This window comes from Mandrillus leucophaeus, unplaced genomic scaffold, assembly GCF_000951045.1.
Source record: "Mandrillus leucophaeus isolate KB7577 unplaced genomic scaffold, Mleu.le_1.0 Scaffold396, whole genome shotgun sequence".
NCBI lineage: Eukaryota > Metazoa > Chordata > Mammalia > Primates > Cercopithecidae > Mandrillus > Mandrillus leucophaeus.
The window spans coordinates 1,620,749-1,642,830 of record NW_012104209.1 but is presented as its reverse complement, the minus strand read 5'-3'; the positions used below and the strand labels follow the sequence as shown (position 1 = coordinate 1,642,830).

Here is a 22,082-nt window from a genome sequence, read left to right as displayed (position 1 = left end):
TAACAGCACCTGGTAGGATGTCTCCGTTATGCACTCTCTCAACTATGAGCTCTGCCTTCCTCCCCAAAGGTAATCACATCTTAACTTCCAAATCAACTCATGCTGTTTGCCTGCTTTTACATTTTATATAAATCAAATTATACAGTCTGGGTTGTGTTTGTGAGATTTATTCCTTGTTGTGTACAGCAATTATTCACTCATTTTCATTGTGTAGTATTTCAGTATATGAAACCACTCTAATTTCTTTATTGATTTTCCTATAGGTAGGCAGTTTGAATGGTTCCCATTTTGGGGCTGTCATAAATAGTATTACTTTGAACACTATTGCAAATTTTTTCTTGCATATATGTGCACTCTTTGGGGTCTATACCGTGGAAGAGAACTGTTGGGCAACAAGTTATACATATCTTCATCTTTAGCAGATACTGCCAAGCAGTTTTCCAAAATGGTGCACTAAGTCATACTCCCACTGCAATGTATATTTTTGTAGCTGCTTCTCATCTTCATCAATCACTGATAGTGTCTGTAATTACAAATTTTCCCTCTCTCTCCCTCTCCTTCTCCATCCCCCTATTTTTGCCTAGCATGACATCTAGAAGGAATCTTTGTAAAAGTCTGGTGAATTAATAAATGGATCACTAACAAGCTCACAGCTGTTTGCTTCTATACTCTTTTGTCACCTCTGAGGCAGGATAAAGTAATGGCTACAAGCAAAGGCTTTGGGGCCAGATTACTGACCAGCTAATCATCGTTCTGTACTAGTTTCTTTACTTTTGACATCACAGCGTTGTTGTGAAGAGTGAACACCTTGAGTACAGACTACTTAGAACAGCCAGGCATGGTGGCTTATGCCTGTTATCTCAGCACTTAGGGAGTTCGAGATCAGCCTGGGCAACATGGTGAAAACACGTCTTTGCAAAGAATTTTAAAAAATAAATAAATTAGTCAGGTATGGTGGCATGTGCCTGTAGTCCCAGCTACCTGGGAGGCTGAGGTGGGAGGATCACCTGAGTCCAGGAGGTTGAGGCTGCAGTGAGCCATGATTGTACCACTGTTCTCCAGCCCAGACGATAGAGATCATGTCTCAAAAACAAACAAGCAAAAAAAAAAAACAAAAACAAAAAACAAACTTAGAACAATGTCTGACACATACTAAGAGCTCAGTAGAATTAGCTATTACAATTATAATCTGGTTCTCAGGGCCTATATCCTATTAGAGTTCCTAGAATTGGTTAGGAAGAATCTTAGAGCTTCCCCTCTGTGAAGCCTGCTCTAGGCACCCAACCCCACAGAGAGCCTCGGGAATTCTGAAGTTCCCTTTACCCCTCGTTCACTGCCTGTCACATATTAAGGGTAGGTGCCCTGTCTCCCCAGGTGGATGGCAAATTCTGTAAGGGAGTGACTTACTTATTCTTTTTGGTAGCGGTGGTTTTAGAGTCACATTTTAGCTTATGAGAATCTTAGCTGATTTGATTCCCCCAAACCCATATTTGAGAGTCTACAGCTGGAGAGCTTTGGAGAAGACAAGTATCCCTTTTCCAATCAATTGTCTTGCTCAAAGGCAGGCTGGCTGGGGCTCAGGGAATGTGCTGGCAAGGATATGCCCCACCCCGTTAGGTAAAAGATACCTCTGTACACACATTATTTGACAGCACAGTGCTTAGTAAATATTTGTCATTTGTTTATTGATCTCTTGTTCTTTCTTGACTTCCCTGTTCTTGCCTTGTTCTCTTCCCACCCACTTGTGCTTGATCTTATCTCCCATCTGGGTGACAATGTTTGGGTCTCCTGTGGCACCTTTCAATTCTGGAGAAACACAATTCAGATCTTCTATGTGAAATGATGGACTGTAATCCAATAAACCAGACTTCTACCTTCAAAAAATAAAAAATAAAAAAAGCTTTGTAACTCGTGACTGGCCCATCTGAGTTATCTGTAATTAGTTTGCAGATTCCTAAGCCCAGTTGAATTGTGTTCAGATGAAAATGAGATTTAAGCACTTTTTGTTCAAGGAGGAATTCATAACTTACTGGGAATAAGAATGAGGGGGAATATGCAATGAGTCTAATATGCCGGCATCAATCTTTACTAGGAAAATACATGCTTTGGACTCTTATTTGTCAACTGGGCCGGGTAGGGAACTGAACACGTAGCTAGTGCCTGTAGAGCAGTAAGTCAACTGCAGAGCATGACCTGTGGCAAAAACCTATTGACTCGCTTTCATCTTCTTCCTCCATCAGAGTATGAGAGAGAAGAACTCAGTTATCTCTGAACACCTGTTTGGCCCTTGGAAACCTTGTGGGGTAGGAGAGGGGGACTAAGGTAAAGTGAGGTGAGACTCAGGAGCAAGGATAAGAGGAAAAAAGCTCACAGCTTTCCCTTGGGGAAATCCCTGCACAAACTGGAAGGTCAGGGTAGCGGGGGCGCAGCAGGCCTGGAGGGGGTTTGTGCAATTAAGGCAGCAGCGACATCAACTGTTTGGGGATTCCCTGATTATTTGTTAGGTATTTGTGTGGAAGGCCTACAAGAGTGAAAAAGTCCAAACACTTCGGACTCAAGATCTCCTAGGAGGGTGCCACCTTGCTTTCTCCCGCAGAGCATATCACAGTGGGGTGAGCTCTAGGAGTGGGCTCTGCCACGCAGCCCCAGAGCCAGAGCCTGCTGGGCCCTTAGGGTGCTAGGAAGACACTGGCTCAAAAGGCTTCAGTCCAAGCCAGGAATGAGCTCCTTCAGGGTCCCTTTACTGAGCCCACTGTGGACTTGGGTCAACTCCAGGTACTCTCAGAAACCAGATATCCAGCCAGGTCAGCTTTTTGGGAACATATCCACTTATTTAAAACATTCTCCCCAGCACTTTGGGAAGGCGAGGCAGACACATCACTTGAGGCCAGGCCAGGGGTTTGAGACCAACCTGGCCCACATGGTAAAACCCCAGCTCTACTAAAATACAAAAATTAGCCAGGCATGGTGGTGCATGACTGTAGTCCCAGGCACTCAGGAGCCTGAAGTGGGGGAATCACTTGAACCCGGGAGACAGAAGCTGCAGTGAACCAAGATCACACCACTGCACTCCAGCCTGGGCGACAGGAAGAGCATGCTTTAAAAAAAAAAAAAAAAAAAAAAAAATTCTCACCCTCTTGAGTGGCATTCTCCCAAACTTCAGAGACTATTTCTCAATTTCCATCTCAACAAACTGCTTTAAGTCTGCCTTCATCAGGCTCTGGAAGGGCAAAGAGTTGTCTGTTTTGTCCACTACGATATCCTGAGCACCCAGAACAGAGCCCAGCCCAGAGCAGGCTTTCAAATATTTCTGGAAAGAATTACCTGTTACTGAAGACAAGCCAAATGTCAGGACAAATAGTCCAACTTCACAGGACGGGCAATAAATACAGGAAGCATTACTTCATAGCCATCCTTGCAAGATGAGTAAATTGCAAAGGATTTCTTTGGATGGATTTATGAATGACAGACACCATAAAATGCTGCTAAAAAGGCCTGGAATCTAGGTTGGCTTTAAGACCATCCTACACTCCCCTGGAGTCAGAAACCACTGCTGTTGGGAGCAAACCACTAAGCTGGAAATTACAGCAGGATTTTCATGGTTTTCAATTTTAAACTAACCCATCACTGCCCCCTTAACCAAAATACACAAAATAATACATGACACAATATATGTAAATATTTTTCAAGGTTTTATTGCAAACCAAAATCAGTTTATCACACACAAAAAAAGTTGTGTGATGGGAGGAGGGAAGGATTGTACATATTATAACCATGTTAATTACAGTACATTAAAATGGTGGTTTACATTACAAATAAGCCTGTAAGTTTAAATATACTAGTGTTATAACCCAATGTACAGACTTTCTCTATACAATACATACAATTATCAGGAATGCAAAAAAAAAAAACCATAAATAATGCCCATTTTACAGGTGACATTTTAAACAATGAAAAACACCAACGGCTCTGACTGACAACTGGGGCATTGGTCCATAAAAACCCTTTCTAAAAATAGAAATATTTGTAGCAGCAATGCTTTCTTTAAGCATCTGAATGAGTCATTGCAAGACCATTTCAATAAATTTTAATTATTAACCATATCTTACAAAAAAGTCTACACATAAATTTATCTTCCAAATATGGAAGAAACAAACAATGTCCCACGTTGTAGTGTCCTGCAAGTGTCACATTGATGCTTATAACAAAATCCATCTGTGATCAGGCATACCACACTCACACAACTGTTCACACAGCATATCCACAAGGGAAAATAAAGAACTGAAACACTCTGCGATAGGAAAAGCTTTGGAGCTAACACAATCTCTTCAAAAAAGGCACATTTCATAATATTCATCATCACAGCCTAGAGAGACCTGCAGGAGACCTTTCTTAGAACAGCGTCCGCCTTCTAACGAAACTCCTGCCTCTGTCTAAGGCGGCACTCTAATGCTCGTTTCAGAGATAGCACCACGTTGGAAGGAAGAATAAAAATGAAAACCTCATGAGCTCACTGAGGAGGATGTGCTCTTCAAAAAGCTTCCAGCGAACAGTGTGCAATAAGATTGCTAAGCTTCCAGAGATGTGCAAATTCTCTTGTAACATGTCCTGTCAGCTGGCGGCTCCACCAAAAGGCTAACTAAAACATTCAGAAACACACACAAAACCCTTTAAAACCAAGCCCTAACAGCGTTCAGAGGAAAGAGTCCGTGGGAGGCGCGTAGGAAAAGCCTAGGAAAGCCTCGGCAGCTTCCTTGACGCTGGCTGTGACGAGGATGCTGTCGGGGGACTTGCCGATGGAATTGGGGACAGGCTCTTCGGTAAACTCAGGGTCAAAGTGCCGCAGGTCATTGGGCCCACTCTGTGAGGGGAAGGGAAGAACACGCTTGTCAAGAACTCACACTGGACACAGGACAGGGAAATCCTGACCAGGCTTTACATACCAAGTTTAAGTCTTACATCAACTTCCATAATCACCCATTTCAAGCACAAAATCTCAAAAGGCTACACACAGTTTAAACATATGAATAACGTTCACTTTTTGCCTTTTGATGCTTTTATTGATAAATGTGCTTAAAAATTACGGGAGCCTTGTTGGGACACAAACATGTACTTTTTATGTAGGAAAAATAATGGGTTTATGGAGAAAACATCTGCCAATGTATTCCTTCCAACCCTCCCCTAGACAATCCTGAATTAAAAGGAATGCCCTTTGGGCTTCACTGTACTTAGAAGAGACAGATACTCACCACATTTGGGTTAAAAGGGGGAGTAATCTTCTTATTAATGAGATCATCCCAGTTAATTAGCGAGAAGAAGACATGACTCTTAATCTCCATCTGTTGATAAGAAACCCAAGATTAACTTAGACAGGTGCATTCAATAAGGGCAGGGAGGTCTAGTGCACGTCCCCGCTGGCCCCGGAGAACAGGAACACGTCACTCACAAAGTCATCCTTGGCTCCCAGCCGCTTCGTCCTGTCCTTCTGCAGGAGGCCCTCCAGGAGGTGTCTTGCGGAATTTGTAATATTTGGTTTCAACTGGAGGGGCTTGTTCAGAATGTTGTCGTACATTTCAGCTGTGTTTCGGCTATAAAAAGGAGGCTGAAAGAAGGGGAAAATTACTTTAGGCTTAATTGGAAGTTTTGTATGGCATATATTACCGGCAGAGAAAAAGATGTAAACTGCAATAAATACTAGGCTCCATTTGAGAAACTCTCCCCACCTCGATGCTTTCTTTTCCCTTGCTATTTAAGTGTCTACTTTGCAATGTTAATAAGCGGTAGTTTTTCACCACCACATAGGTTAAGTGTGGTCCTATCTAGTAAAATGTGAAATGCACAAAATAACTAGGTAAGCGATTATTCTTATGACATATAAAATGACCAATATGCCTCTTAGCTGCATTTGATAAGCCTACTGAAAAGGGCAAGACACAATGGCCAAGCATGGGCTGTGTGAAGACAGTATTGTAGGGAGCAGGTAGTGTTCCATGGTTCCCAAAGTGCCACTCACCAGGCCATATAGCATCTCATACAAGACGGCTCCCAGGCACCACCAGTCCACGGTCCTGTCATAAGGCTGCTTATGAAGCACCTCAGGTGCGAGATACTGAAAGACAGACCAGGGAAACAAGAGTTCAGAACGGGTGAAAGCAGGCAATCCCACAACCACACATTTAGTTTGAAAAAGCTAAGAGACCCAGAGCCAGCTTGGAAGACATATATCTTTAGATTCCTTCCTGATAAAACTGCTGGACTTCTTGAGGGTGACTGGCTACCTATGTGTACTAACATTTAGGAAACTGCTGGGCACTCGGTATCTCTTACTTGGGGATTTAGAAAATTTTTATGATGCAGATCTTACAAACAGCTACTTTTCAGTAAACAACAGAAGGCCTTGGGATTTCTCTTGCTACATCAAACAGCAAATGTATTTTATTTGCACTGAATTGTACTAAGAAATTTCTGAAAGGAGTTTACTCTTCCTGGTACTTCAAGGCATGATTGTACATCTCTCTCCTGGAAGGCGGGGGTAAACCAGGCACCAAACCAAGAGGGCGCCTACCTCCGGCGTGCCACAGAAGGTGGATGTCGTGCTGTTGTGTTCAATGTTCTCCTTGCAGAGTCCGAAGTCGGTAAGGACAATGTGTCCCTGTGAATCTAGCAAAATATTCTCTGGTTTTAAGTCTCTGTAAAAAAGCGAATAGAAAAGTAGTTGCACAAGTTAATTTCACTTCCTAAGATATCCTCTTAAAGATAATTGCTAAAGGTATTAGAGGCATTTTAGGTTCACTGTAGTTGTATAGTGAAGAAAAAAGGGAGCCTTGTTCTCATCTATTCTGGATTAGGCACAATCCTACTTGGCTGATTCCCCCTTGGCACGAAGTCAAGCCAGCTCACGTGCTAGGGGATCTGGTTTTAGGCAACCAAGTTGCACATAAACACAAATTATTTTAAGGCCCTATGAAAGAGCCAGTGCTATGTCTCCTTTATACCCAAACAGGTAGCCTTAAGAGCTCTCAGGCTTACCTATAAACGATGTTCAGTGAGTGCAGGTAGCCCAAGGCACTGGCTATTTCAGCAGCATAGAAACGAGCCCGAGGTTCCAGGAAGCAGCGTTCCCTCTGGAGATGGTAGAACAACTGCGAGAGATAGAACAAAGTCAGGCTGGGTTGCAAATGAACTTAATTAGTTTTGACATATACAGCAAAAGAACAACTGCAGGAAGCAGCCCCAAGTAATCTATTAACTATAAACCTGATAGGTTGAAGGAAATGCTAATTCTGGTAACATTCTCCCCACCAAGTATCTTTGAAAAAACTTTCTTCTTAAACTAAAACAAAGCAGGCTATGCAGAGACACTAAGAGTTGACGTCTTCTATTCCCCCTGCTCACCTCTCCACCATTAATGTAGTCTAGGACAAAGTACAATTTGTCAGCAGTCTGGAAAGAGAAGTGAAGGCCCACCAGGAAAGGGTGTTTCACATTCTTCAGCAGAACATTCCGCTCCGACATAATATGCTTCTCCTAGGAAAATGACAATTCAGATTTAGTGGCATATTTCAACTTGGCACCAAAATTCCAAGATCAAGATTATTCAAGGAGTGTCTACCTCCAATGCCAACCTCATCAAGCACATCTCATACCTCTTTCTTTTTCAGGATTGCTTTCTTCTGTAAAACTTTGACTGCATAGAATACTTCTTCTGCCTTGTGTCTTGCTAGAAGAACCTGAAATTTCAATTAAAAAAAAATCATTTTTCTATCCTCATCCAGAGAGCATGTAAAATGAGGACATGAAGAAAGTGTACCAAAAGATCTTCAGATTTGAAATTACCTTTCCAAAACTGCCCTTCCCAATCACTTTCAAGAAGTGAAAGTCAGATGGTTTAGCATGAGGATTGGACGATGGGCCAAGGTTGATTTGCTGAGAAGGACTTGGCTAGGAAAAAAAGAAAAGGATTTCTTTTAATATCATTGCTTCAAAGGAAGACATCTATAATATAAACGATGTAGAAGATGTTACATCTACAAATGACTGGGGCAAATGACCATACATCTATCTATAAACATTCAAAACTACATTTCATCACAAGTCATTTCAAATGAGTATGCAAACTGCACACAATCATGTTGTTTCGGACAGATAAAACTTTTTAATGAAATATGCCTTTTAAAATAATCCACTTTGGAGGTAAAATACGCCCACGAAAAAATAAAATAATACTGACTGAATACTTAAATATTTGTTATCACTTGTTATGCCATAAAGTAATGAAGCATTCCTGCTTTGATACTAAATTCTAGAAATGCTATTTTAAACCATTAATGCAGGAATACTAACTGACTCCCTTACAGTTCTCCACAGAGGCACTGCACATAGAAAATACTTACTGGAGGAGAAGGGTTGGCATTCATAAGCTCAGGCTCCTGAGGTTGGGAGATTTTCAAGATGGACTGAACTTCAGGGCTGCAGGGAATAAAGGGCACGATTCAGAATCCAGCTCGCCACTAGGGGGCCCACCAACATCAAAAGTCAGTTTCTGGCTCTACCGTCTTCTACCCGGATAATTCGGTGTTTAAACTGAAAATACCCCAATATATTACTCAGTTAAAGAAAACAATAAACCCCGTTAAATACAGAAATAAGGATTGCTGCTCATGGAGAAAGGGCGTGAATTCGGCCGACACGAACCATTTATCTTACATCTCCAGTTCAAGCCAAAACAGCAAATTAACTTTAATGCTTAAAATGTGTCTAATATATTAAAATTTAAGGAGAAAAGAGATTCCCACCCCAGAAGAAGTCTTCGCCTTCCCGATAAACGCCGTGATGAGAATGTTTACTGCTGGCAAATTCAAACCAGACTAGTTATTCTTATTTCCTCAAATCCCGTCAAACTTACTGTTTGCATGCATAGGAGTTATTGGCAATCTTCTGAATAAAGTCGTTCAGGCCCATCCTCCTTTGCTTCATGAAAGCTGTGGATTAAGGAGGAGAAATAAAGAAACGTTTAGACGGCTTCATAACGTCCGGAGCCACACACACTAATCTGATGCCGGACTTTCAAAAAATTTCCACTTTGAGTCTCCTGGAGCATAAATCCCGCCAGATTCCTGCACTCACCGATGAGAATTGCCACCATGCCCCTCATCCTGGAGTAAGTGAGGGTGCCCTTAGCTGCCTCGGTTTTCACCGTCATCACCACCGCGGGGAGACAGGAAGACGTTAGCGCTGGGAGACCCGCTCGGTGTATGCTGCGCCGGGCCGCGCGCTCGGCCTTATAGGCGAGGCACCGCCGCGGGGGGCGGGGCCTGCGCGACAATGAGAAGCGGCCCCGCCCTTCGCCTCGCCCCTCCCTCCGCCCCGACCGCCTCGCGGTTTGCTGGCAGCGGTGCTGCCTGCGGCGGGCGGTTCTGTCCCCATTGAGAGGGCGAGCCCGGGGCAGGGGCGCGAGGACCGTCCGGGGAGGGCCTGGCGGGGGGCCGTTATCAGCCTCCATCGGCCCCCGAGGCAGGAGAGAGGGAACGCGCCAGCGGAGGGCGCGGGGAGGGCCGCAGAGCCCAGGGTAGTTTTCCACCTCTCATTTATTCCGCCGCCCGAGAAAGCCGGGGTCGCAGCGCGGAGGCGCTTCCCGGCGGGTGCGCGGCGGCCACTGTGGCTTCGCTCACTCCCTCCCTGCAGATTCCCTTTCCCCGGCCTGGCGCCGTCCTGCGGCCGGACCCCCACCTCCCTCCCCAGCCCAAGCCGGCGGTGCGCGCCACCCTCTGGGGTTTATCTCTGGGGCGCAGGGCGAAGCGCGCGACCTTGCCTGCCAGGTCCTCCCGTTCCCGCCGCCGGGACCCCGGCTCCCAGAACTCCGACGAAAGCCTGCCCCTGCCGACGAGCCCGCGAGCCGGGCAGGAGCCGAGCCGCTCTGGGGAAGTGAGCCAAGTCCCCAGCGGGGCCGGCGACCGCGCTTACCCAGTCCGCTCAGCAGGAAGGACTCGCTCCTTTTCTGCGCCTCGGCCCTCTTTTTGTGGCGGGGCCGCAGCAGGGACTCGAGCCGGGCCCTGGCCAGGGCGCCCTGCATCTCCCCCATGGGCAGCGGGCAGCGGGCGGCGGGGCGCACGGCAGGCGAGAGCGACCGGCGAGCACTGACGTTTCCTTGAAGGAGCCGCCGTGACTCAGGCCGGGCAAGATTTCCTGCCCCGAGTCCCAAAACAAACAAATGGCCCTTGTGCACGGTCGGGTCGCTTCCGAAAACGCCTTTTTTGTGCTTTTGGCCAAAACCAAGCAAGGCTGAAAAATCCCAGAACTTGGAAGAGGAGGAAGGAAGGAAAGAAAGAGGGAAGGGGGGGAGGGAGAGGTCAGGAATGTGGAGGGGAGGGGGCGGAAATAAAAGTCGTCTCTGCTCTAAAGGAAAAACTACAATCTGCATTTCACTTTTTTTTTTTCTAAAGTAATCTCTGAGAACATTTTGTCCGTTCCGCATGTAATTTTTTTCCTTGCATTTTTAATCTCTGCCATGCCAAGAACACGTGAGGAGGTAACAAGCGAAGGGAGGGGGTAGCTTTGCCCGGAGACCGACCTGGCGTGACCCGGGCATCCTCGATTCCTCTATGGAGCCTGCTTCTCTCACGCTCTCCCACCTCAAAACCCTGCAGGTCACGATACATGATCTTAAAATCATCCCTACTCCTCCCTGGATTTAACTCAAGGCTGCCCCAGGGCTTGTCTTCGTTTTGCCACCTCGCTCTTTCTCTCGAGTCCCACAGAAACTGTGACTTTATCCTGAAAGATTAGCCGGGTGACCCCGCTGCAGAAGGCAGGGCAGGGAAGGGAGGGAAGCTGGAGGCGGCGGCCCGGGCTCTGCAGAGCAGCGATGCCGGTGCCTTCCAGTAACCCCGCGACTGGGGGATGTCTGGGAGCCGCAGGCTGACCGCCGGCGCGGGGACGTGAGCCAGTGCTGGCTGGGAAGCCGCGAGCGCAGCGATTGGGCCCAGAGCAGGCAGTTACAAGTTACTACTATTCGCAAGGCCAGGTACCTGGCGCTCGCTGTTGCTGTCTGCGGTGGCTGCCCTGCCATGACCTCTTGCTGCCAAGGGCTCTGCCATTTTAAAGTTGCCTACTGGATCTGGCACAGTCCCGAAATACCAGCTGTCAAACCAGGAATAGCATGTGAAACGCCTTTTCCTTGGTCTTGGGCAGGGGTTTGTTTTGCAGGCAAAACCACCCCCACTTGCCCTAAAGTGATCTCTAGTCTCAACTGCTTCTTGGTTTGCTTTGTTGCAACAGTCCCAAACCGAGAGAAGAGAAACACACATTCTCTTTCCTGGAGTCTGGCTGGGAACGTTTTCTTAGTGCCTACACTTAAAAAAAAGCACTTACTGGGGACGGGCACAGTGGCTCACACCTGTAATCCCAGCACTTTGGGAGGCCGAGGCAGGTGGATGACGAGGCCAAGAGATTGAGACCATCCTGGCTAACATGGAGAAACCCCGTGTCTACTAAAAATAGAAAAATTAGCCAGGCGTGGTGGTGTGCGCCTATAGTCCCAGCTACTCGGGATGCTGAGGCAGGAGAATCGCTTGAACCCGGGAGGCGGAGGTTGCCGTGAGCCGAGATCGTGCCACTGCACTCCAGCCTGGCAACAGAGCGAGACTCGTCTCAAAAAATAAAAATAAAATAAAATTTAAAAAAGCACTTACTAGTACCTGAAATTGACATGCCAACCTAAAGCAATGTTTAGGCAATTTGAAATCACAGTAACTGGCTTGTGTCTGCTTCCTTTTGCACGGAATCGTCATAGAATATGACTTTGTTATTGCCAATGCCACCCATACGTCATGTCCCACCATTCAACTAGCCTAGCTCAGCCTAGCCCTGCTCCCACCTGGTTCCTTCTCCTGTTGAGAGAGCAAATTGTGCTCAGGCTGTCCAGAAACATCAACCTGCACACAGACTTTTGCATGTTTGTTTTCAAACATTAAATTAAGAAATCTACAACCAGAAACCCTCTCCTACACCCCACCTTATGTGCCTTCCCCATGTCAAGTAACCCCAAATCCTCTGAGGCATCTGCAAAATATAGTACTGTAAGTACGAACCTTTCAAAGGGGATTTTATAGCTTCTTCTTTCATTCTTCGGGTTGCCCAAGGATATGCAGGTTGGGGATTACTTCTGGAGGCTGGAGGTAGAGCTCAGTTATGGCTGAAGTAGGCTTCCCTGCTACATGCCTCTGATAAGCTGGAAGCTCTGAGATGACATGAGAGCACGAGCCAGAGGCGGCTATCCCTGTTCTGTTATGAACCCCACTTTATATCAAGGCAATTTAAATACAGGAAGGGAGCAAGCTGCAAAGTTCAACCCTGGGCCATTTATTCTCCCCATTGCAACATCACTCAGAAAATTACAGTCATCAGCGTCCTAGCTTTATTTCACCCCCAGCACGACACACAAGAAATGTAACTTAACTGATTATCCTCACAAATCAGTCCAGAAAAAATTCAAAACACATGCACAGGGTTCATTTTCTCAAAGAGGCTCTGTGGCATGCATTCCGGGAGGAACGTGGAATTCAAGTCGGAAGGCTCTACGCGGAATAGAGAATAGATGCAACCGTATGATTTGTGGTTGGAAAAGAAAGGGAACGTCTGATGTGCTCCTTCCTCCCCTACCCTAATGTTCAGCACTTGGAGACGGATGGTCGGCTAAACTTATCATTTAACCGAGAGAATCAAGTTGTTGAGACTGGCTTTTCTTCCAACCGGATACCTGATGGGTGGAGCAGGCGCCCCCTGTTCTGTCCCAGCAACCTACTAAGACTTCCGAACAGGAAGGTGACACACGGCGGAGGGGTGCTTGGCGGGAGGGGGAGATGGGGGAGCTGTTTGTGACGCGCGCCTGTTAACACTGCACAGGCTTTAGGTTGCCCTGTAGCTGCTATTCAAACGCTTGATCTGTCCTTCCTTCCTGTCGCCAGCCTCTTTCTTTGGTCCAGATAGTCCTCCTACTGGGAGGAATCCGGCCCCTTTCCTCTTACTCCCTGGTGGCCAAGTGGTCAGAGTAGCCTCGCGAACTGTTTGTAAATGCAACCTAGAGGGCGATCGAGTTCTCTGGGAGAACTTGCTCTGTATACGCGACTTCCCCCACTTGTCTCCTGAGGATTCTATTGGTCCAGAGAATTTCTCTACAACGCCTCGTGCAGTCATAGAAAATATAGACGGCTTGATATATGAGATAGGCTAATTACTTCCCCCACTCCTCCAAACGAATGGTCTCACATTTATGTCTCGGTGCTGGGAAAACTGCAGTCAAAAACCCTCAAGTGGGAATGATTGACCACGATAAAAAGCTTGCACTGAAACTAAATGTTTCCCAGTGTATGTGCATTTTAATGCTTCAGAAAAATTTTTTTTCACTCTTCGATTTTATTCCCCTATAGTCTGATGGACTATCAATGCTAAAACCTGAGAGCTTCACAAAGATACAACTTTTTCCATTTAATTTTAAAAGGCTTATAAATTACTGATATTTCTCAACATATTAGAGAAAATATTTTGAAAAATATTTTTATAAGGACTTAACCATATTCACGCTTAAGACACTTCTTAAATGTATCAGCTGTAATGTTCATGATTCCCCGTGCACGTTATCTTCCATTGATAACAAGGCAATATAATTGTTTCATATTGTTCAAAGTATCATCAATTATAGAACAATCCTATGCAGAGTTTAAGTTCCTGTACTTTTTGATTCATTGTTTGATGCGCATACAAATCTTTCCCTGGAACACCCTCAAAACAGCACATAGAAATACCAGAAAACATAATTATTATAATTATAGAAAACATAATTATTACTCTAGAGAGAAACTGAATGGATCAGTTTTTGTTGAAGGTTGTCAGCAAAGCCATGTCTTTTTTTTTTTTTTTTTACAATATTCATCCAACAGAAAATGATGACAAATGAGTTTATTCATTATAGCTATGATAGACAAGTCACTAGCAATGGTGGTTATTTAAATGTCTATTTATAGACACAGGTTGTATAGTAATTATTACCTTCCATATTCATAATTGTCAAAATTGACATGCATAAAGATAAGAATGTGATACAGCAGGTAGCTAAGATAACACTATCTATAATCATAGTGTTAAAAGTTATTAAAACCCACAAAACTAGTTATTTCATTTATGCAGGGCTTATATTTTTTTCCAAGACAGAGGGGATAATATTCTACACCCATTCCTTCTAAAAAGTAAGCCCATAGGAAAATTGATGGGAGGGTAGGAACATGATTTCGTAGTAAATTTTTTATGTCATTCAGGGGATAAATTAAAGAGAAGAAACCAGTGGGAATCCTTGACATGCGAGGAATGAAAAGCTTTTTTTTTTTTTTTTTTTTTTTTGAGATAGAGTTTCACTCTATTGTCCAGGCTAGAGTACAGTGGTACAGTCACAGCTCACTGCAGCCTCAACCTCCTGGGCTCAAGTGATCCTCCCACCTCGGATTCCTGAGTAGCTGGGACTACAGGCACATGCCACCATGCCTAGTTAATGTGTTTGTCTTTTATAGACACATGGTCTCACTGTGTTGCCCAGGCTGGTCTCAAACTCCTGGGCTCAAACGATCCTCCTGCCTCAGCTTCCCAAAGTGCTAGGATTTTAAGTGTGAGCCACTGCGCCTCACCTGAGGAATGAGAATCTAGATAGCAAGAGACCAACAGATCTTTCTCAGGCTGAAAACGTACCCATCTCCATCTTGGCAATATTGTCAATGTCTGATTTATTATAATCCAACCAATGATTAAAAACAAAAACAAAAACAAAAAAACCACCAGCTAGAATGCAATATGACTAGGTAAGGAATCGTATGTATGTGACAACTTTAATTTTGGTTCTCAGGATTGACCTGGAAAATGGTATCCAGGGAACTTTCCATATGATTATGGAAAATGATACATTGGTCTGGACAGAAGAGTAAATTGGAAAAATTTGTAAGTCAACATTTAATACTATTGGTAAACTCAAGAGGGCTGTGGTGGCCAGCTGCAGGGGCTCACACCTCTAATCCCAGCACTTTGGGAGGTTGAAGCAGGAGGATCACTTGAGCCCAAGAGTTTGAAACCAGCCTGGGCAACATAGTGAGACCCTGTCTCTACAAAAAATACAAAAATTATCCTTGCATGGTGGCACACCTATAGTCCCAGCTATTTGGGAGGCTGAGGTGGGACAATTGCTTGAGCCCAGGATGTTGGAGGTTTCAGTGAGCCAAGATCTTGCCACTGCACTCTAGCTGGGACAACAGAGTGAGATCCTATCTCAAAAAAAAAAGAAAAGAAAAAAAAGACTGTGGCCTTACTGAAAGCCATATATTATTGACATACCTTTGCTGTTAGGCATTTGCATTTTAAAATGCCACTTTTCAACTCAAAAAAATTAATTTGCAATGATAAAATGTCAAGCATTCAAACAAGAAACAGGTCTGAGATCTTTGGGGTGAGAGGTCTCTCGCCGTATCTGGCCTGGTCTGCCTCCTCTCCATTCTCTCTAAGGTAAACCTACATGGGCATCTACTTCCCCCATAAGTCCAGCAGCCAGAATCCTTCCTAAGACACACATATTAAAGGTGTAACTGACACGAAGACAATATAACGGGCTCTCTTTCACCCCCACTTTATTTACAAAGGGCCAATAGTAAATAAGGAGTCTGGATTTCTGGTGGACATCTTTTGTCAAACTAAAGTGAAACCTGAAAGCTTTAATTTGCTCAGTATAAGTCTCTCTCCAAGTCTCTCCCACTCCTCTCCTCTCCTCTCCTTTCCTTTCCCTTTCTTTCTCTTTCTTTCTTCCTTTCTTTCTTTTTTTCTGTTTGTTTGCTTGTTTTGTTTTGTTTTGTTTTTGAGACGGAGGAGGCTTACTGTGTCGCCCAGGCTGGAGTGCAGTGGCGTGATCTCAGCTCACTGCAGCCTCTGTTTCCCTGGTTCAAGCAATTCTCCCCGCTCAACCTCCTGAGTAGCTGGGATTACAGGCACGTGCCACGATGCCCAGTTAATTTTAGTACTTTTAGTAGAGATGGGGATTCACCATGTTGATCAGACTGGTCTCGAATTCCTGACCTCAAGTGATCCACCCGCCTTAGCCTCCCAAAGTGCTGGGATTACAGGCATAAACTACCACGCCCGGCCCAAGTCTCTCCCATTTCTGAGCCTATAATCAATCTAGAAGGAGGCAACAGAAGCTTGGGCCACCCCTAAGGACTTAAGGACTGTTTCCTGTAAACTCTGCATGCCAGTTGTTTTTTTTTTTTTTTTTTTTGAGTCTCGCTCTGTCGCCCAGGCTGGAGTGCAGTGGCGCGATCTCGGCTCACTGCAAGCTCCGCCTCCCGGGTTCACGCCATTCTCCTGCCTCAGCCTCCCGAGTAGCTGGGACTACAGGCGCCCACAACCGCGCCCGGCTAATTTTTTTGTATTTTTAGTAGAGACGGGGTTTCACCGTGGTCTCGATCTCCTGACCTTGTGATCCGCCCGCCTCGGCCTCCCAAAGTGCTGGGATTACAGGCGTGAGCCACCGCGCCCGGCCTCTGCATGCCAGTTGTAACAACAGAAGATACATGTAATAGTAACCAGCAATGGAAAAAACAGTTATGGGGATGTCAGTCTAGTTGGCAACGACTGAGGCTTGCTACCTGTGAGTTTTTTGTTTTATTTTGTTTTTTGAGATGGAGTCTCACTCCACCACCCAGGCTGGAGTGCAGTGGCGCAATCTCGGCTTAATGCAACCTCCGCCTCCCAGGTTCAAGCGATACTCATGCCTCAGCCTCTCAAGTAGCTGGGATTATAGGCACCCGCCACCACACTTGGCTAATTTTTGTATTTTTAGTAGAGACGGGGTTTTACCATGTCGGTCAGGCTGATCTCAAACGCCTGAGCTCAAGTGATGTGCCCTCCTCAGCCTCCCAAAGTGCTGGGATTACAAGTGTGAGCCACCGTGACTAGCCATATCTATGAAATTTTAGACAAGGTATTCTCTAACCCTTAATATTGTCATCTGTATAGCAGGGAGAGTTATACTTGCCTCATATAAGTTGTGAAAAATAATGGAAATAGGCCAGGTGTGGTGGCTTACACCTGTAATCCTAGCACCTTGGGAGGCCAAGGCAGGTGGACCACTTGAGGTCAGGAGTTCGAGACCAGCAGGCCAACATGGTGAAACCCCATCTCTACTAAAAATACAAAAATTAGCCGGAAATCCCTTGAACCTGGAAGGCAGAGGTTGCAGTGAGCCGGGATCATGCCACACTGCACTCCAGCCTGGGCAACAGCGTGAGACTCCGTCTAAAAAGAAAAAGGAAATAAAGAATTTAGTAAGCGCCTCTCTCATGTTGGAGTTTTAAGTAGAAAATATGATCTGTGTATATTTGCCAGCCCCACCCTACACACGTCACAAGTACAAACAGAACACTGTCACACAGTGCAAAGGGTTCCAACGAATCAAAACAATAATACATCAAGCGATTATGGGCTGTGAGTAAGGCACTTGCACAGTATGGGACACTTAATCTGCTGGGCCAAGGCAAAGCCTATGTGATAGGAATTCTGTGAAAGGCCTGAACGATTATCCACTTAGTTCTTCCAACCTCCCCCTCCTCCGTTCAGTCTCCCTCACAGACAGTGCTCCTGAATGTGCTGTATCAAGAAACAAAATGCCATGATTACTGAATAAAGACTTGTTTACCAAGTGTTTGCAGCAAAGACTGCAGTTTAGCGTGAAAAAGTAGAAAGCAAACCGAAACTAACTCAAGAAAGTTTGTACTTGCTCAAGGAAACAACAGAAGGCAAATACAGAAATACAGACCTATTGAGAGGGTGGAGGGAGTCATTGAAAGAAGATCAGAGGCCAGTCAGTGCTTATCGTGCTTTTTCTAGGTCAATAAGCTTATCCTGCAGGAATGAGAAGAGGAACGAGATCCAACTGAGCCTGTCCTCTGTTAGTTTTAGTCATTCAGATCTCTGTGGCGCACCTCTTTCATGTATTGATTTATTGTATTAATATATGTTGATGAACATATTTTGGGGTAACATGGTATTTTGAAACATGTATACAATGTGTAATGATGAAATTAGGATAATTGGGATATTCGTCCTCTCAAACATCTCAAACATTTATCTTTTCTTTGTGTTGAGAACATGCCAATTCTTCCCTTTTAACTATTTTGAAATATACAGTAAATTATTGTTAACTCTAATTTCCCTAGTGCCATATCGAACATTAGAACTTATTCCATCTCTCTGGCTGTATTTTGTACCCAGTAATGTGAATGGGTTCTTGACAGGCACTGTGTTAAGCCCTGGATCTAACAAGGATGTCACGATGGGCGGTGTTGCTGTACTCAGGGAGGGCATGGTCTATATTTTGTAAAACGTAACTGCACGTTCCCAAAAGCAAAGGTGAGCTCACAGACATTTCTAATTTTCCTCAGGCCCAGCTATGCCTTAATGTCATTAAAGTACAGCCTTGGGCATGTTTGATCATTTAGATTATCTAGTTTTTCAAGTGAGGAATGTGCTGGAACATCTTCTGCAGCTCTGATATTGTACAGTTCTATGATGTCTGGGAGAAAATAAACCCAGAAGGAACTTCTGGAGGCCCAGACTACTCTCCTGGCGTGCTTTCCTATAATAATGCCCTACACCCAGCTGATTGTTTAGAATAACCTGTCCCTACCCCCCACCCCAGGCATTGGATCCCTCAGTCAGGAATTTGTGTGTTTAGTTATTTAAATCTCAGGTGTTTCTTTGGACCTTGAGTTCCTTGAAGGTCAGGCAGCACAATTTGTGTCTCTTACCTGCCTAACATTCTCTAATCAGGTCGCTGCCTGCCCCTCTGACCTCTCCTCCTACCTTCCCCCTCCCTCCAGGTTTGCACCACTGTGGTGCTCTCTGTTCCCTTTGCAGGCGAAGCCAGTGTCTGCCCAAGGGACTTCGCCTTTGCTGTGCCCTTCACCTGGAATGCTTTCCTCCTCATGCTCACATAGCTGGCTCCTTCTTGTCATTCGGACCTCCCAGTAAATATCTTATAGGCTGGGAGTAGTAGCTCATGCCTGTAATCCCAGAAATTTGGGAGGCCAAGGCGGGCAGATCATGAGGTCAGGAGATCAAGACCATCTTGGCCAACATGGTGAAACCCCGTCTCTACTTAAAAAAAAAAAAAAAAAAAAATTAGCTGGGCGTGGCGGTGTGCGCCTGTAGTCCCAGCTACTTGGGAGGCTGAGGCAGGAGAATTGCTTGAACCCGGGAGGTGGAGGCTGCAGTGAGCTGAGATCGCATCACTGCACTCCAGCCTGGACGACAGAGTGAGACTCTGTCTCAAAAAAAAAAAAAAAAAATCACATTGACACAGTGGACCATGGACCAAAAGTAGCCAGTAGCTGGCCATTCCTCGTCATTCACTCTGTTTCAATTATCTGCATATTAGTTTTATTACGTGACTTTTTCTGCATTTATTATTGATTTACCCAACTAGAAAGTAGTCTCTATGAGGTAGGGATATCACGTTTGTTTATTTAAGACAGGGTCTTGCTCTGTCCCTCAGTCTGGAGTGCAGTGGTGCACTCATGGCTCACCGCAACCTCCGCTTCCCAGGCTCAAGCAATCTTCCCACCTCAGCCTTTCTAGTAGATGGGACCACGGGTGTGTGCCACCATGCCTGGCTCATATTTGTATTATCTGCAAAGATGAGGTCTTGCTGTGTTAGCCAGGCTGGTCTCAAACTCCTGGGCACAAGTGATCCGCCCGCCTAAGCCTCCCGAAGTGCGGGGATTATAGGCGTAAGCCACTGCCCCTAGCCAGAATAATTATCTACATTATTTGCCACATCATCCCGGGTGCCCAGGAGAGGGCCTAGCCCACAGGTAGTTCTTGAGAAATAAAATGCTTTCATAATGGTTTACATTAAACCCTCTCTATGGATGATATCATATGAATTTGGCTTATAGAAAAGTATGCCATTGTAACCTGTTTTACTCTTGTCATCCAATCAACTTTCCTCAAGAACTTCAGAATCTTTCCTCCTGCCAGGGGATGACACGGTCACCTCACAGAGTGTTTTCTTCCTGTCTTGCAGTCATGAAGTTCTCTATCATTTTTGTATTGCCAGAAAGCCTGAATGAACATTTAGCCCAAACCCCTTCTACTTTATATCCCTTTATATCCTCTCAAAATAGCCTTCTTTACACAACGATAAGGACTTGATAAAAGGGACCCTATTGTGCAGCCCCTGTCCGGACAAAGTAGTTTTAAAGCCATGGCAGAATGGCCATCAGGTTGTCAGAAATGACAAAAGCCACAGCACATGTGGAAGTGGTGCAAATGCTTAGTGCCAAGTTAAGATACAAAACTACACTTTCATATCTCTATGATTACACGTGTGTGTGTGTGTGTGTATTATGGTTTTCCAGAGAATAAAACCAATAGGATATATCTAGAGAGAGAGAGAGAAAGAGATGGAGAAAGAGAAGAGAGGAGATTTATTAGGGGAATTGACTCATACAACTATGAAAGCTGAGAAATCCCATGGCAGGCTGTCTGCAAGCTGGAGACCCTGGGATGCCACTAGCGTGGTTCAGTCCAAGTCTGAAGAACTGAGAATCTGGGGGCTGCTGGTGTAAGTCCTAGCGTCCAAAGGCCAAAGGCTGGAGAACCTGATGTCTGAAGGCCGGAGAAGAAGCATGTATCCCAGCTCCGGGAGAGTGAGTGACCTACCTGCGGTTCTATCTAGGCCCCCAGGCGACTGGACACTACCCCCCTCACCTACCTGCCCCCACATTAGTGGGGGAGGGTCTTTTCTACTTAGTCCACTCAGACTCATGCATCAATCTCCTTTAGAGGTGCCCTCAAGGCCACACCCCAAAATAATGCTTTGCCATTTTTCTACGTATTCCTTAATCCAGTCAAGTTGACACTTAAAATTAACCATCACAAGTTCTCCCCTTTCAACTTGGCAGCCAGACACACCTCTTTGTGTCACACTTAATCTCCAAATAAAGACAATCGCAAAGTGATAATTCCACCTAATATAATGCACCTGTTCTGTGTACAACAGAAAACATTCTAGTCCCTTCCCCAGAAGACAAGGTAAAGTCCTTGGGTGATGTTTACTCTTCTGCTGATATCCCATAACTTAAATACTATGATATAAAATTAACAATACTTAAATACTGACATAAAGTCAATAAATCTTGTAGATACTGATATAAAGTCAATAAATGTTGTGTTACATGATAAAGAAATAAGAGAAGAATGAAAACAAAGATATTAATATATGTACATAGACGCACAAACATATTCTTAACAAAACAGGGAGGAAATACTTATCACAGTTACAGTGCTTATTTCTGCGACTGGTCACCTGGTCATAGCTGGTATTTATAACTACCTTCCTTTACTACCCATTCTATATTCCCTTTACCTTCAACAAGAACCTCAGTTGATTGTGGTTGTTTATGTGGCAGGTGACTCAAACCTACATTTCTGAAGAGTCTGGGCCATTCACAGTCTTACTTGGATTGAGTTGTAATTTCTCATTGACCTTAATCACAGGACATGGTAATACTAAGAGACATCCTAAGGGATCTCCTGTATTTCAGACATACACTTCTGTTTTGTTTTGTTTTGAGACGGAGTCTCACTCTGTCGCCCAGGTTGGAGTGCATTGGTGCGATCTCGGCTCACTGCAACCTCTGCCTCCTGGCTTCAAGCAATTCTCCTGCCTCAGCCTCCTGAGTAGCTGGGATTACAGGCACCCACCACTATGCCCGGCTAATTTTTGTATTTTAATAGAGACAGGGTTTCAGTATGCATGTCAAGCTGGTCTCGAACTTCTAACCTCAAATGATCCGCTCATCTCGGCCTCCCAAAGTGCTGGGATTACAGGCGTGAGCCACCACGCCTGGCAGACATACACTTATTTATCTCCCTTGTGGAATAGTAGTCCAATTTCTCCCTAGTATTTTGTATCAGTTACTCCAGCCAACATCATAACTCCCTTCTTAGCTTTTTGATTCAGAGGCATGAGGATCCCAAAGTGGCTGGGTGGT

The 22,082-nt window shown here is 45.0% G+C and overlaps 1 protein-coding gene across 6 annotated transcripts in view; it reads right to left on the bottom strand.

Annotated features, from left to right (window-relative positions):
• Positions 1–3,671: 3,671 nt before the first annotated feature.
• The window catches only part of SGK1 (serum/glucocorticoid regulated kinase 1), a 187,090-nt gene continuing 168,679 nt past the window's right edge, over positions 3,672–22,082 (bottom strand). For 2 of the 6 annotated variants that reach the window (XM_011991459.1, XM_011991461.1), the window contains 11 exons: positions 8,906–8,981; positions 8,394–8,469; positions 7,837–7,941; positions 7,647–7,730; positions 7,396–7,527; positions 7,030–7,142; positions 6,566–6,689; positions 6,014–6,109; positions 5,447–5,602; positions 5,250–5,339; positions 3,672–4,861 (listed from right to left, as the gene is read on the bottom strand). In XM_011991459.1, coding sequence (XP_011846849.1) covers positions 4,694–4,861; positions 5,250–5,339; positions 5,447–5,602; positions 6,014–6,109; positions 6,566–6,689; positions 7,030–7,142; positions 7,396–7,527; positions 7,647–7,730; positions 7,837–7,941; positions 8,394–8,469; positions 8,906–8,981 — 1,220 coding nt within the window. In that variant the 3' untranslated portion in view covers positions 3,672–4,693. Of the gene's footprint in view, positions 4,862–5,249; positions 5,340–5,446; positions 5,603–6,013; positions 6,110–6,565; positions 6,690–7,029; positions 7,143–7,395; positions 7,528–7,646; positions 7,731–7,836; positions 7,942–8,393; positions 8,470–8,905; positions 8,982–9,126; positions 9,341–9,963; positions 10,413–12,089; positions 12,334–22,082 lie in introns of those variants that run through there. The other 4 variants (XM_011991464.1, XM_011991462.1, XM_011991463.1 and 1 more) reach the window with 4 other exon arrangements.